This window comes from Eptesicus fuscus, chromosome 24, assembly GCF_027574615.1.
Source record: "Eptesicus fuscus isolate TK198812 chromosome 24, DD_ASM_mEF_20220401, whole genome shotgun sequence".
Taxonomy (NCBI): domain Eukaryota; kingdom Metazoa; phylum Chordata; class Mammalia; order Chiroptera; family Vespertilionidae; genus Eptesicus; species Eptesicus fuscus.
The window spans coordinates 17,427,444-17,444,197 of record NC_072496.1 but is presented as its reverse complement, the minus strand read 5'-3'; the positions used below and the strand labels follow the sequence as shown (position 1 = coordinate 17,444,197).

The following is a 16,754-nucleotide window of genomic DNA, read 5'->3' as shown; positions in this document are numbered from 1 at the left end:
TGGGCCAGTGGTCTAGCTACAGCAAGTAACCAGTGGTGTGGCTTGATTAATCGCTTTGCTGGTCTGAGTGCTATTTTCCTTCACTGTAAAATAAGTCATGGGACACACAAGGATCGATAACCTTAGTTGCCGATTGACAGAGGTTTGTGAGCTGGAGACCAGTTTTAGGTTTCCACTGTACCCTTATACCATTTGTACCCTGTGAGTTTTACACACACACTTGTACCAACTTTTCATTAAGCAAATACATGTTTAAAAATCTGTAACCTAGAGAGTTGACATATTTCCTTCCATAAGCAAAACCTGCTGTTGTGTTCCTAGCCTACAATCTATATGCTTTGGAGGGTTTATAGTGCCCCCTTCATTTATCACCGTCATGATTTTATGAACAAAACTTGAATCTGGCTCTACGGAAAACTAAATAAAATGACAAAGAAAGCATCCCATTCTGATGCAGGTCATTAATAGGCGTGAGGGGGTCCAAAGCTGTTCCCCAGCTTGGAGCTCCCATTCCACAGCTGGCAGCACAGAGCACGGTGACACTGCCATGCAACCGCACCTTCTTGATTGGGAGTGCTCTCGCAGGGGCAGCCAGGATGTGCCTGGTGAAGGAATGCTGCCGCCACAAAGACAGCCAGGCTGCCAGACAGAATTTTCACTGTCATCACATGGAAATTGGTTTAGTTAATATAATAAATTCCATCCCCAATTTCATTTAATAGGAAATTGGAACCTGTGCACTAATGCCTGGTGATTTCCCACATGTGAGCTGCATATTGTGGGAAAATGTAAGATATGTATGTGTCATATGTGTGTGTGTGTGTGTGTGTGTGTGTGTGTGTGTGTGTATTCTCTCAGATGTATGTTGGAGTGAGGGTACGGAGGATAGAGGAGACAAAATTATGAAAGTTGGCGGCAACATCTCAGAAGCAAGATTTGCAAAAGATTCTATCTAGATTATAATTTCCCAAGTCTATCCCAGTAAATTTCCAGAAACATGACAGGAAGATGGCTCCTTCACCGTAGGCTGTTTTATATGAATCCTTTTGAACCCTGACCTCGGAGCATCCTCTGTGTGTATATCTTTGAGATTTGAAAACTGAGTGCCAGAGGCATGCTGGTTGTTCACAATCAGCAATAGCAAAGGGATGTGCAGGATTCCAGGGATAAGTTTTTGTTTTGTTTTTATTGATTTTTAGAGAGAGAGGAGGGGAGAGGGATAGATAGAAACATTGATGAGAGAGGAACATCACTGATCAGCTGCCTCCTACATGCCCCACACTGGGGACTGTCCACAACCCAGGCATGTGCCTCAACTGGAATCAAACAGACGAACTCCTCGTTCCTGGGATGATGCTAAACCACTGAGCTACACTGGCAGGACAAAGTTTTGTTTAATCACTTGATGTAAGCAGAAAGAAACCGTCTCAGAGATGTTGGGCACTCCCTGGTGGTCACACAGCCAGCAGGGTCAAGCAGGAACTACAATGCTTTCAATACGTTTGATGGCTCCCAAGAGCTTCCCATTTCTGGCAGGTGAACATGTGACTTTCCAGGTCAGGAAGAGAAGCTGGGCAGCTGGTAAAGGTAGAGTTTTCCCCAAAGAAGCGACCAAGAAGCAGCGTGCAGTGGACGTTTTATCCGGGTCATTCATGGTTTCTGAACTGTGTCATCTGAATCTTTACCCTTTTTAACAAGTATGAGATTCAGAGGATTGTTGCTGTAGACCCTGCTCTCCGAATGCTCCAGCAAGGCAATCATTTGCAGCACTGGCAGCTGTACTTAAGGCTCCGTGATTTATCCCATCTTTGACCCACCAAGGACTGTGAGGTGTGCCAGATGCTCTGCAGAGCCCGACACGGGGGTTGCTCTTCCGTGGGAATGACTAAGCAGCTCTGATTATTTCAATGAACCTCTTGAGTGAAATAATCACCTTCTCAAAACAGACACCGGATGGGAAGAAGGGATACTGCCATCCAGGTAAGGACACTGTCTGGGCCCAGGCCAGGTGTGCTGAAGGCATGCTCAGTGAGCAGTGATATCCTTGGCCCTGCCAGGACCCGGGTGGGTTTGACACTGCAGTTCCTGGTGCAGCAGGATAAAGAGGTGGTGCAAATAGCGGTACGCAGGTCGGTACACAGGTCGTGGGCAGTGCCTATCCCAACAGTGAGGATGTCCTAATGCTAACCCGTCCTGACTGTTCTGGGTGGCAGGTCTAACCCAGTTACAGATCTACTGTGTATCTGTGTGCGCCTATGGAGGCACTGTGAAGGTGGGAACAGGTCGAGAGGTGGGTCTGTGGGCAGGAGGGAGAAGCTGGGTCAGGAGGGAGGCCTGAGCCACCACACACACCCTCCCACCCTCACCCCCCCAGCCCCCACAGCAGGAATCCAGTTTCCTCCAGGGAACAGGCCTGCACACTGGGGGCTGGAAAGGAAAGGTGGCCTCTGTGAGATCAGGGCACACCCCTGCCCAGGTGCCCCATGTGCCCAGGTTCTCCAAGTCGGTGCACCCGCAGATGCAGGTCCCATGGTCTCCCCGGGCCCCGTAGCAGGTCCACCACCTGGTGCCTCAAGATAAGTAGTGCAGGACCAGCCTCCCCTCCCCTCCCAGCACACCCGACCTGCACAGACATCACTCCTGTGGACAGACAGCCTCACTCCCGAGGGGCCACCGAGCCATGGCTTCTGACAAACGGGAGAAAGAAACTCACAGGGGCGCCTGAGGTGACATCTTTGTCCCTCCCCCCGCACTTGTGGGGGGAGCTCCCCTGCGGCTCTGCTTACCTGCAGGTCCCCGCAGGGCAGGGGGTCACGGCCACACCCAGGAGCCTTCAGCCCGGAGCAAAGGGCGTACAGGGCCAACAGGGCGTCACCACGTGCACCAGCCTCCTGACCACAGAGCTCCACTCCCGCAGCCACTGGCCAGGAAGGCACGAGCACGTGCCCAGGGCATCAGCTCACATGCCCCGTGCGTCAGAGCACGTGCCCCATGCGTCAGAGTGCACGTCCCGTGTGTCAGAGTGCGTGCCCCATGCGTCAGAGTACACGTCCCGTGCATCAGAGCGCGTGCCCCGTGTATCAGAGTGCACGTCCCGTGCGTCAGAGCGCGTGCCCCCAGCGTGGAGAGCGTGTGCCCTGGACGTCCAGAGCGCATGCCCAGCTGCACGCGGCCTCCCCACACCCCCGGCAGCTAGAGAGCCACGGAGGGTGCGTCTACAGGACACTTTCCGGGCACAGACCAGGGAGACCGCAGAGAGAGCTGGTCAGCGGGGGCTCTCGGGGCCGGGCGCCGGGCCCTGCCTGGGCCGCTGTGGGGAGGGGGAAATGGCGTGTGTGGTGTGGCGGGCTGGAGCCAATCTGGCGGACAGGTCAGCGGGGAGGGCAGAGAAACCGCAGGCAAGGGCCATGCAGCGTGCGGCAGGTGTTCATGGCTGAGAATTCGCGCCTGGAAAACGGTATTTGGAGGGCTAAGTAGACCCGCTCTGGGTGCCCAGGGCCTCACACATCTGCCAACCTCAGAGGGAAAGCTGGTCCAACCCACAGGGACAGAGGACCAGGCCGCCCGGGTCTCCGTCCTCAGGACACGGGAGCGGGCTCTTCAGAGGAGAGGGGACCCCCAGCTCAGCCCTGAGGACACGGGGCGGGGCTCGCCCACCAGGTGGGGCTCACCTGCCCTCCAGCTCAGCACAGCAGCGTCCCCGCCTGCCCGCCAGGCTCCCCGAGGCCGCCCAGGCCCCCAGCCATCACTCGCCGGCTTCCGTGGGGTGCTGGGACTTCGGGGGGCCCTGAGGGGTGTCACGGGGACCCTGCCCGGTCGGCCTGGTGCTGCGGGGAGACCAGAGCGGGTTGACCGAGTCCACAGTGAGGAAGTGGGTCCTGGCTCAGGGCCTCTGGTCTGTGCGGGTTCGGAATTCAGCGAAGGCGTCAGGCGGGGGCTCCGGGCGGGCGTGGTCGCGGGGCGGGGGCAGGGGCCCCGCTGCCGCCCCCTTGGCTGTGGCTGGGCGCTTCCTGCGGGGCTCTGCGGGGTCCTGTGCAGGACAGGAGGAGTCTGGCAGACGCGGATGTGCCCCTTTCTCCCGCCCACACGCGGATTCCATAGGTCCCCCTCTCCCGGATGGAGGTGCAGAGATGGAAGGCGGGAGGCAGCTCCTTCCTTCTGGGTCTGTGTCTGTGTCCGCAGGCATCCATGGAGCCTGCCCTGCGGGGAGAAGCCAGCAGACACCCGGGGACAGGATGTCTGACAGTGAGGCAGGGCCCTGGCTCCCTGAGGTCTGGCGGCAGTGTGGGGGGCCCTGCTGAACAAATGGAAGGGGGTCCAGAGAGTGGGCTGCCTGGTGCCCTGGGACAGGTGTACACCCGCTCTAAGGGGCTTTCTTCTTGTCCCTCCAAGGAGGGGAGGGCGGGAGGAGGGGAGGGCGGGAGGAGGGGCAGAGTCCACAGAAGGAGCACGTTTTCCTGGGTGACTGGGCCCGGAGGGAAAACCTTAAATGTCTGGTAGAGGAAGTCTGGTTTTTGTTGGGTGTGTCTCTTGTTAAGTGCGGGCACTGTTTTACCACATCATCTTCAGTGTTGTCTCAAGCTTACAAGAGTCATCAAACTGCTGTCTAATGGCATTCCTAGGACTTTAGACAACAATATTATTAACTAGAGGCCCAGTGCATGAAATTTGTGCATGGAGGGGGGGGGTGTCCCTCAGCCCAGCCTGCACCCTCTCTAATCTGGTACCGCTGGAGGGATGTCTGACGGCCCATTTAGGCCTGATCCCAGTGGGATCTGCCTAAACTGCTCGCCTGCCTGCCTTCCTGATTGCCCCTAACTGCTTATGCCTGCCAGCCTGATCACCCCCTAACCACTCCGCTGCCAGCCTGACTGATGCCTAACTGCTCCCCTGCCAGCCTGTTTGCCCCCCACTTTCCTCCTCTGCCAGCCTGGTCACCCCTCACTGCCCTGCCCTGCAGGGTTGATCGCCTCCAACTGCCCTCCCTTGCAGGCCTGGTCCCTCTCAACTGCCCTCACCTGCTGGCCTGGTGCCTCCCAACTGCCCTCCCCTGCTGGCCATCTTGTAGTGGCCATCTTGTTGTGGCTATCTTGTGTCCACATGGGGTAATGGTGTGTGTTGGAGTGATGGTCAATCTGCATATTAATTTTTTATTATATAGGATAGCAACTAGTTATATCCAGGTCCTACGGATTTAACTGGATGCTATTTAAAAAAAAAAGCACTGAAGTTCATCAGATCATTTCCCATTCCACTGTGGTCTCCACATTTTAAAATATTACTCATTCTTGTCACCAAAACATACTTATGTCTCTTATACTGTTGAATGTTAATAATCTCTGCTTCCCTGATTTTTTGAGGTGACCTTTCTCTCCTGCTATCCTTTTAATAAAGGAGAACATTCCCTCTGGTCCTTTCTGTGTGTGTGTGTGTGGGGGGGGAATCTATTTGATTGAAGGGTTTGTAAACGTTTGTACATTTTGTAATTATTGTATACGTCTTTTTCTTCTTGATTTTTTTTCTATTCTTCTCCAAAACGTGTACAGTAATTGAAAAATGTATTCACTTCTTCACCCAGTTGCCACCGCCATGGGCATTTGTAGGTTTCCTGCCCTCCTGACAGCATTTGACTGTGCTGAGGAAATTCTGTAAGGAACCCGAGACTGGGCCACACGTGTGCGCTGGGAAAGGGGTGGAGGGCTGCAGGGCAGGGAGGGCCCCATTCTGACCCGCTGCCTTCTCTGCCAGGCGGGCACGCGGAGGGAACTCTGCCGTGATTGGTCCCTCGTAACCAGGTGACCACAGAATGTGCTCTGGTTGGCTGGGGCCGGCCAGGAGCCCTGCCTTCAGTTGAGAAGCGCTGTGGCAGGCGGTGGAGCTTCGGCTGTGCTCTCTTCTTGCAGTGGTTGTGATTCTCAGCAGTTGCCTGATCAGCACGCCTTTGAACTGAGTGAGACTGCCGGCTGTCCTCACCGACCGGTCACCTCAGTGGACGCGGCAGCGGCTGACAGCTGTGTGGGGGGGCGGGGGGCAGCAGGGGCGGGGTTGGCCATTTTGGGGGGAGAGGGTGGGTTGGGGGGACTGTTGAGCGAAGGCAGTGACAGCAGCGAGGAGTAGAGGTTCCTCATGGGGAACAAACTCACCTGCCGCTGCCTGAAGCCCAATGCCAGCCCCAAAGTGGGCCGGAGCTTGGAGTGGGTGAATCCATACCCTGAGTCTTATGTCTGTGAGGTGACTCGAGCTGCCCGGGAACATAAGGACGTGGGTTTGGTGTTCTGCAAATGCCACCCTGTGCTGCGCCTCAGTGACCTGCAAATGCCCAAAGGTAAGGAGGTGGCAGGTGCTCAGTGCTGTCAGTTACACCTCTGGCCCCTGCTGACCCCAGGATGCTCTAGATGAGCACCACCTCAGACGCCGTCTTGCCTTCTTTCTGGTATCCCGAACCTTTCTTTCTCCCTGTCGTGTCTGGCCACTTCCTTTCCCTGTGCACTACCCAGATGTCCAGTTCTTTCTTCTATACCCAGCTCAGCCTGAGACCCGCCTGTTGTCCCTTCCTGTTCATGGTTCTGTTTAATGTCTCCTGGGACTCCAGGAAGAATTCTGGGTATATGTTCTCCTTTTTTCAATGAAAACTTGAACATCCCAACTGCAGAGTTTCCATCCCATCTCCCTATCCTTATCGAGCTTTATGGTACGTAGTGTAGGAATGAGGTAGGGCCCAGTGATACCCTTGCTCCCACCTGTTAAGATGGTTGATACTCTGGACAGTTCAGCTGCAAAGATTTTAGGGTTTGTTATGTAAACTCAAAATCAATAACTGACATAGAACCTATATGTGTTCTTGCGTAGGCTGTTTTCAGTTGCCTGGATAGAAGCTGTTTACTCCTTCCAACTGTAATTTGAACACAGAAGGAAATGGTGGGAGAGGGAACTCAAAATTTCTCAAATGATGTGAAACATCACTGCCAGACCTACAGAGAATAGTTGTTTGTTTGGTTTTTACATACAGGAGGACCCAGGGAGTTCTGATTCATATGTCCACGTTGACACAAATTTCCCTCTGTCTTACTTCAGTGACCTAACAGACTTCCCTGTCATATCGCTTGTTCTCAAGGAGGGATGGGTTGTTCACAAGAATGTTGGTCAAAAGTTTCCAAAGAAAAACACATACATGTAGACTTTAATTTGTAACATAAAGTCTTGGCAGTTAAGATGTAAAATTGTGCACAAGAATGTTTGTCTTCATCGTCTCTCCTACTGCCAGTAGATTCCTGTTTAACTGTAAGAATGTTGAGATAAAAGTTCTAAAGACCAGATGCCTGAAGAGGAGCTTGGGGAGTGGAGAAGTGGGAGGAGAGAGGGAGAAGAGAGAAGATATGGTACTTGGTTTAAAATAATTCTGGGTAACAATGTAGCTAATGAAGAGTGATTTGTGAAGTAGAAAACATACATTTACAAAGATGTTAAAGCCCCTTTGGCCCATTTTTTTCCATTTAAATGGCAGTGATTATTTAATTATTTCATAGAGAAAAAACATCATAGCTCGTATTCTATTTAAACTCTAGATGAGCTTTTAATTTCTTTAAAAATTAGAATAATTAAGCCCAGGGATTCACCTGGATGATGGATATGCCTTTATAACTGAAAAGTACTCCCTGTTCAGAATATTAAAACAGTGTGAAAAAGTGAATAAATTATGTGAATTAATTAATTGTACCTTTAAACACAAAACAAATGAGAACCTGTGAAATTTCTGTTCACTCTGTTTGGTGCTGTAAAGTATGCCTCTGTCTGAGTGATTTTATAAACCAGTTAGTAGATGGGTAGTATTGGATGCGAGACCAAAATAGGACCTTTATATGGTTCTTTCAAGATTTACAACTCACTCCCATGTATAGCCCATTTGGTCCTTCTAACTGCAAACAAGTCCTGTGTATATTCTCCTATTGCTGATGAAAAAACCGAGACTTAGAGATGTGAACCAACTGTGAAACCAGCTGCTGAACAGGAAAGGCTGACATGCAGATGATAGATGTGCCCAATTCAATTTGGTGATGCATACAAAGCTATTTAGAATGCAGCCTATATATTATAAACTCTCCACAAAGTGTGTCTATTTAACTTGCTCCAGTCTTGATTATTTCCATTTGAAATTGTTGTATACAACTCAGAAGCAACAACTACCACTCCATCTATGTCTAAAACAACAACAACACACTGATGAACAAAATTGATCCAGAGACACAGAAATATGAAACAGCTGATGAATCTCAGAGGGAAGGCTGGAGTGGGTGGGTGGGTGGGAATAGATCAAGCAAAGACTTGTGTGCACATATGCATAACCCATGGACACAGACAATAGGGTGGTGCAGGCCTGGGGGTGGGCTAGAAGGGGACAATTGTGGAAAATAGGGGACATCTGTAATACTTTGAACAATAAAGATTGAAAAAAAATCACTTTGATGAAAGTATAAAAAGTCACTGTCATGAAAGGTTCCCTGTAGATTAAAGCATTGAGCTTTTATACTATTCTTTTAAGTGTGCCACGATGAATAGCCCCAAGTAAGCCACAGCTAACTAAATAAGTTCATTTTGTGAATGGAGTGAGAATTAGCCTAATAGTAAAGAACATTTGCCAAATACAGCTCATGTGATTTGGGCATATTTGATATATGAGCAGGTAGTTGACAATAATTGGCCACAGTTTAACTTGTTTCTTGACACTTTCTGAAATGTGTTGGTAATATTAGCACGAAAGAGAGTGACCATTTCTAATTGATAAGTAGACATGGGGAAACACATACATAATTCATAGATTATTTAGGTCCAAGTTAAAAAATAAAGTCTAAGACATAGCCTGGTTTTACTGCACATGTATAGCAAAATTCTGCAATTTTGAATTTTCCTAGTAGAATTTTTATATCATTGCCTTTACTAAAATTAAAATTGGCTTATTACTATTACTTAAAAAGACTTCCCAACAGTAAGTGATATAAATTGATGTATAGCTATTTTTTAAATTATGAATTTTTCTACTCAACAAAATTGTATGCCTTTTTCTGGGCTTCAGGTTTAATCCCTTCTGACCATCCAAGGGCTGGCACAATTTTCCTGAAGAAATGTCAAATGATTGGTAAGTCAAGATAGAATTTAGGTCACAGGTTTTTGTTTGAACAAATAAAAACATTTCAGTTGTTTATATATGAGGATTGAATTTGTGATCTTACATAGTGCTCAAGCAAAGGATGCTATCTCACATTAGAATTTGAAGCTATTCAAACTCTCTCGCTCTATGTAATGCTACCAGGGTACATCAGAGGAACAGAGCCCTCTTGGGTTCCCCAGAAGCTTAGCAGGAGCATGTGCAACAATGTCCATTTCCTGTGTCCTGTTTGTTTTAGGATAAGAACTCAGAACTGTAGGATTTTAACGCTTCTGCTTGCCTGCTTATTTTCCTTAACATTATGTTCAGTCAAGTTTACTTGCTTTAAAAGGCACACGGATCGAGTCTTTCAGTTGATTGTGACAGCAGAAGTATAGGCAGGGAAGGGTCCATTTTATTTGAATCCATGCAGGTCAATAAAAAGTGGGGGGTTTAACATGCATTTTCATGGCATGTGTACATGACTGTCTGGAGCTGATCATTTTGGTTAGGATTGCTGTATGTCTCAGTTTCTTCCAGAGCCATGGGCTGCTCACCGGTAGAGAGAGGGTGAGACAGTAAAGAAAATGCTATCCTGTGCCCCTCTCTGCAGTCCTAAGGAGTGTGTGCCTCCAGTTTTGTATATTAGTAATCTTTCAGGTAATCAGTAACTTCTGTTTTTTCTATGGCATTTGTATCATTATTGATCAGTTAATTCTTTTTATTCTTAGTGGGAGGAAAGAGAAAGAACAACTATTTCTACCATGTAAGTAAATAGTTGAAAAGTTATGTAAGAAATAGTAATTTGAATTAAAAATTGCCTGCCATAATTGTTAGAAATCTATTATGAACCAGGTATCATTAGCAGGAACCTTTTTTGGAAGATTTTCTTAATCACTTATGTTATCTTAATTAACGAGTTTACATATTCAGGAAAGTTTTTGGCTTAGTAATGGTCATTTTTTAAAGGGGTTCTGACCTTTAAGTTAAATGTCAGTAACATGGTTGTGGTATAAAAATCTGCCTTAATTTTTTGCCTTAACTTTTAATTTTGTTTTTTAACAAAATTAACAACAAGATAATAGCTAAGGCAATTTTTGTGTTATCTATTGACTAATTGTAGCAGCTGAAAGCTTAGCTTCCTCTCTGCAGGGTGGTCTTATTTCCTTTCTTCTATTCTCCCAACATGTATCATGGTTTTTAGTAAATTAGAATCAGTGTTTCTGTTATCATGACTATGCAAATATTTGTTACTGTTGAGCCATCTAGTTATCTGGCGGTGCCTTTTGCTTGTATACCCTTCATTCTTTTGATCAAAAAATGTATATGCACTCTGCATGATTATGTTGGTGTTTATTAGCTTACTAGAGGCCCTGTGCACGAGATTCATGCACTGGTGGGGGTGTGGCCTGTGGGCATAGGCCCACTGCTGGAGCAGCCAAGCTGCACTCCCATTGTGGGCATGCACTGACCACCAGGGGGCAGCTCCTGCATTGAGCATCTGCCCCCTTGTGGTCAGTGCACATCATAGCAACCGGCCATTCCACCATTCGGTCATTTTGCATATTAGTCTTTTATTAGGTAGGATAGTTCATTTTCAAAATTTGAAAGACTCTACAGAAGTGAATAAATTTTGTCAGTACCTGTTTTCCAACTGATGACCATTCTGGTCCAGGCACTGCTGGCAAAACAAAGCAATAGAATTGCAAATGTCAAGAATTAATTATTTTAGTCGATAATTGTGTGCCCTCAATTTGTCACCTATTGCCAGTTTTATATCTCCCCATTAAAAAATGTCTAGTCAGAGTTTAAAGTAAGTTTTCTTTGTTCAAAGTATACGCTGGCTTTACCTATTAATTTGAATCAGTTAAACCTGAAAAGGAGTAAAAATTGAGTTATCACCGCAGGTTCAGACATTTGGTGTATGTGCTTGGCTGAGGAGCCGATGGGGCAAAGCTACCATCTGTGGGATTATGACTGAACGCCTCTAAGTCAGAATCCCGCCCAGGCGGAACGATATGGCAGCACCGGGGAGCCTCGGTTGGCCTCAGATAGCGGGTTCCCCGCAGTCCCTGCCAGTGGGCCATCAAGCCCAACCGCCTCGCTGAGGTGGCGAGGCACGCTCCGCCATGCTTTGGGACTGGGTCCGGTGCAGAGAGCCCTTTGTCCTGGGAAACGGGGTGGGGCCGGAAAGGGGGCCACCCCCATGCCCTTCACGCATTGCACATTCGTGGGGAACCTGGTGCTAAACCATTCATAGACTACCTGCTTCTGGGTTGGGGTTTCGTACTTTGCAGAGCAGCTCCCTAGCTACAATCTATTGAAAGTCAGCCTTCTACACAAGGGTTTGTAAAGAAAGAAAGAAAAAAGAAAATTGAGTTATCAGCTGTTAAAATGTGTATTCATTTTTGGGACCCCCTATATTACTGAAATTTGAGCACTGCTACACTTCTCCAGGACAATCCAAACCCCTCTTTCTCATCAACATGTCTCACTTAGCCAAATGCAGCAAGTAGGCTGGTCTTTCTCATTTCAGAAATAACTGCTTTATATCTAACAACCTAGTAACTTGGCAGAGAAAGATGACTATTAGACAAATCACTACATTTATGCTACATTAACATAATACCTAGTAAGATTTCATTTTTATGTGTGTGGAATTAATTTTTTTAGTGTAATCACTTCTTTTCTTTTTTTCTGAACATGCTGTGACATTTGTCACATGCCTGTCAAAAATATTTTCCATGTACTAAACACATTTGTTCCATTTCTTATTGGAAGCCATCTTCCTAGCCTTTTGTTATCCTCCTCTGCTATACCCTTGTTCTCCAAAGGCCTGTTCTGTGCCTGCTTTTAAGCATATTCCTTTAAAGTCATCTGGGATCTCACACACTCTTGTGTTGGATCCCTGGTTTCTTAGGTCAGCAATTTTCAACCTTTTTCATCTCATGGCATGCATAAACTAATGACTAAAATTCTGTGACACACCAAAAAATATATTTTTTACCGATCTAAAAAAAAAGTATAATTGTCATTCATTCACTTTTGACATCTATTGTGGTATTGGCTGTTGTCATTTTGTTATTTGACAATGTAAGGGAAAAGGTCAGTGCCCCTGCCCAAATACTCAGGTATTGCATTTTTTTTCTTTTTCTTTTTTTAAAAAAACTTTATTAGGTATTGCATTTTGTAAATATTCTTGCCACACACCAGTGTGCTGTGTGGTACACTGGTTGAAAATCTTTGTCCCGTGTTTATGTTTTCCTCTGTATTGTTATTCTCCTTTTTTTCACCCAAGAACTTTTTCCTGGGAAAGGATACATGGGCAGAAATTGTTTAGAGATCTAGCCTTTCTGAAATGCCTCCTACTTATTAATAAAGCAGATAATTATAGGTTGAAATAAATTTTTGCAGTTCTAAATACATTTCTACTATTTTCTCATTACATTGTTACTCTTAAATATATTGGTAATGTATGATACATTATATATTTGCAACTTTAGTAATTTTCCCCACCCTTTCTTCTCTGGAAATGTTTAGAAGCTTACCTATTCCTGGGATTCTGAAGTTTCATGTTATGTTTTGGTATGAACCTTTTCATTTTATTGTGGCCATCAAGACTCCAGGTCTTATCTACTTTCAGGGAATATTTTTGTTTCTTTTATACATTCTTTATTCCTTCTTTTTTCCTAATATTCCTATTACTCAGAAGTTGGAACTCTTAGACTAGTATTCCTGGAAAAATCTCTAAATATTTCCCCCTCTTATTTCCCATTTTGTCTTTTTCTGCTTCCTGGGGATTTCCTTGAGTTTGTTCGCCAAGACGTTTGGTTTTTTTGCTTGTTTTTTTGTTTTTTAGTTTTAATTGATTTCAGAAAGAGATAGAAACGTCAATGATAAGAGATAATCATTGATCGGCTGCTTCCTGCACCACCTCTACTGGGGATCGAGCCTGCAACCTGGGCATGTGCCCTTAACCAGAATTGAGCCCGGGACCCTTCAGTCTGCAGGCCGGTGCTCTATCCACTGAGACAAACTGGCTAGGGCCACCAACATTTTATAATTCTGTGTTTTTTTTAATAAATATTTATTGTTCAGATTATTACATGTGTTCCTCTTTTTTTTCCCCCATAGCTCCTCTCCACCTGATTCCCCACCCCACCCCATGCCCTTACCCGCCGCCACTGTCTTCATCCATCGGTGTAAGATTTTTGTCCAATCTCTTCCCTCACCCCTCACACCCCCTTTCCCCTGAGAATTGTCAGTCCAAACCCTTTCTATGTCCCTGATTCTATTATATTCATTTTGCCACTAACAAAATGTGCCATTTTGCCACTAACAAAATGAAGTATATTAAAATTGTTGGTATTCTATGATATTAAAGAATACTACTATTACTTTCAACTATTTACAGTGACTAAAATTGGGTTTTGGTTTTACTCTAAGTGGATTTTCCCAACATAGTTTTGGCTATTTCCGTATTTGATTATTGCTGTATTGTTGGGCTCTTAACAAATCAATGAATACTTCTAAAAGACATGAGTATTTCTAGTGTTTTAAAGATAATTTATTCTCTAGCGGGTCTCAAAAAGTTATTGTCATAAATCTGACACTACTGCAGGTAAATTCTAATTGTATCTGTAGTAGGATTTACCTTCCAGTTGCAATTGATTTTAGATAATTGGTCAAACACTTGTTGAACTCCTAATTTGCCCCAGATTCTGTGCTCAGCAGTTGGAGGTAGAAGAGGAGGGAAAGTCCTGCCTTCCCTAGAGAAGCTCACTTTTTATGAGGGGGATGCCCTGGAAGCAGTTGATAACATGTAACAAGTAGTAACTCGGGTGTGTAAAAGTAGAGAAATGGAGAAGTTCTGTAGTGTGGCTGCTGGCAGAGGTACCCTGGAAGTAGATGGGAAGTGGGGTTAACCTTGCTGAGAAAAGGTGGAAGAAAAAGGCCTTGTAGTCAGAGAGAGCAGCTGAGTGAGGCAGGGTCCTGATAAGTATCATGTAGCTTAGGGAATCTATAGATATAAAAGCCTAAGTGGCCGAATGACCCAACAGTCGGTCGCTATGATGCATACTGACCACCAGAGGGCAAACACTCAATGAAGGAGCTGCCCCCTCGTGGTCATTGCACTCCCACAGCGAACCTCCCATAGTCCCTCCCCCTGGCTGGCTGGCCCTGATCAGCCCGGATCAGGACTGGGTAAGACGGCCCCAATCGGCCCCGATCAGTGACCAGGCCAAGGGACTCCCACCTGTGCATGAATTTGTGTACCAGGCCTCTAGTAGAATTTGTAATATCATATAAAGTTCCATATTATCTGAGGTTCTCTTTTGAGTAATGTAATAATAGTCTTATTTCAACATGAAGAGAGAGTTAAATTCTCAGAGTTGTTTGATGTGTTTTTGGATGTGAGAGAATCTTAAAACAATACTTTTTAATTCTCAAGGGAAGGAAACTGAGGCCCAGAAGACCTCTTGTCCCTTAACTTATGAGCTACAGGCCAGCCCTGCACACACACACCTCTGCCTCAGACACATGTGTTTTGTCACCCTGCCTCCTGAACCAACATTTATTATTGGCTTCGTGGGCGTCAATAAGGTGCTCTTGCTTCAATATTATAAACTAGAAGCCCGTTGCACGAAGTTTCGTGCAATAGACTTTTCCTTCACCTGGCTGCCGGCACCAGTTTTCCGCCAGCAGCAGTTTTCCTCTGGCCACCCGCCGATCAGAGCGCCTCCAGCCAGCACGATCAGCCACCCCGAGAGGAACTCCAATCGGGAGGCGCTCCCATCAGCGGGTGGCCAGAGGAAAACTGCTGCTGGCGGAAAACTGGTGCCAGCAGCCACGCAATCGGCCACCCCGAGTTCCGCCACCAGCGTCTTCTGCTGGCCCCATGGGTCCTTCCGCAGCGCCGGCCGTTTAGGCAGGCGGGAGGAGCGGGGGTCGGAGCCAATCGGCCACCCTGAGTCCCGCCCCCCACGCCTCCAGCCAGCCCAATCATGGGAGTAGCGGAGTGATGCAATTTGCATATTACCTTTTTATTATGTAGGATGGCAGTATGTCTTAATGTAGAAAATAACTAGCAGAAATAGAAATCTCAGCAGTTTTTATTTTTTAAGGAAAAAACACTGAAATCTTATTTTAAATGTTTTACATTATTATAAAGGGAATTTATCATATGTGTATGCCAAGTTGGATTATAGGTAGTCTGTCAAGGGCAGCATTTTATGATCCCCTCCTCAATTCTCATTGTTGGAAGTTAGAGCATGTAATGGGTTTACCGTAGAGTTGCACATGGTATTGCACTAAAGTAGTTCATAGAGTATGAGAACAATTGTAATGCTTAATTGTTTGACATTTTAGCCAAGGAAAAACATACTTTTATAGGTTTAACTTACTGTCATATTTTCTTCTATTCCCCTTCCCCTTCAGGTATCTCCTGGTCACCTTAGGGAAAAGTACAGCTCATGTGCTACTGTATATGTTGACTACTCGATTTCTCAGCCTGATCTGAGAATCGCTGTGCAGTGGTGAGTACAAATAGGGGACAGACCCCTTATCCTGCCCATAGGTACTTTCATTTGATTGTCCTTTTCAGTGCTCAGGTTAAAAAACTGGTGTCAATTATATATTGATTTCCACTTCCATTTTAATCTCAGAGTGGATGGAAGAAGGGAAACCCACTTAACAATTAAAAAATCCCCCCAAAAGTATTTATCTTTACTTGAGGCATTACTGCTTCTGAGACTCATTGTTGAACACAATGAGAGAAGAAGCGCGTTTTACAGAATGTTTCTGGAATAAAGTATTTCTTCATGAGAAATGGGCCTGGAACCATGTGTACTGACTGCCCTGGAAGCTGCTCTAGGAAGGAGGGGCAGCTTGTCCCCTACTGGCACCAGAGTGCATCTGCATTTACAGCTCATTGGATTGTGTCAGATTTCCCCCATCGTGCTTTCTTTATTCCTGCACCATATCTGTATTGAAATGCACTCTCCTTCCAGGAAAAATGCATCAAACCAGTCTTAAGGAACAACTTTTCAAGATAATTTCTTTGTGGCTTAAACTTGTTCAGCTGAGCTTTTAATTTCATAGATGTATTAAATGTAGTTATATAAAAGGTATAGATATATAAATGCATATTCAAGACACTATATCGATCCATATATAACAAAATCAAAGCAGAAAATCATGAGAGAGGTAAAGTTTTGAAAACCTAGTCACAGCCAGGTTTACGTTTAAGCAAACATAACAGTGTCATGATTATGAAAACTTCATTAATTTCTGTGAGTTCATAGTCCACAATTGGAGACTTTAAAAAAACACCCTAATCTGAAACCTTCAAGCTTATTTAAAAGAAAAATAAAACCAAACTTGGATGTAGAGCTTCCTGAATTCCATTGGGATGGTCCAAGGATCATTATCAGTGTCTCCCTGGGATGTGAGGGTTGACTTTCCAGAACACAGTTTGGGAAATGCTACCTGAAAATAATAAAATCCTCATTTCTAATTTTATTTTTCAGTCCTAAAACATAATTTATTTATAAACTTAATTTTGTCTATATTGTACCACCTTTTTTGCTAATTAAATTCTCAGTAACTTCTA

General features: G+C 45.7%; 1 protein-coding gene across 1 annotated transcript in view; it reads left to right on the top strand.

Moving 5' to 3' along the window:
* Positions 1-2,963: 2,963 nt before the first annotated feature.
* LOC129148260 (cyclin-Y-like protein 1) overlaps positions 2,964-16,754 on the top strand; it is a 28,762-nt gene continuing 14,971 nt past the window's right edge. The window contains exons 1-4 of the mRNA XM_054712877.1: positions 2,964-3,264; positions 9,071-9,133; positions 9,874-9,908; positions 15,581-15,678. Coding sequence (XP_054568852.1) covers positions 2,964-3,264; positions 9,071-9,133; positions 9,874-9,908; positions 15,581-15,678 — 497 coding nt within the window. The remainder of the gene's footprint in view (positions 3,265-9,070; positions 9,134-9,873; positions 9,909-15,580; positions 15,679-16,754) is intronic.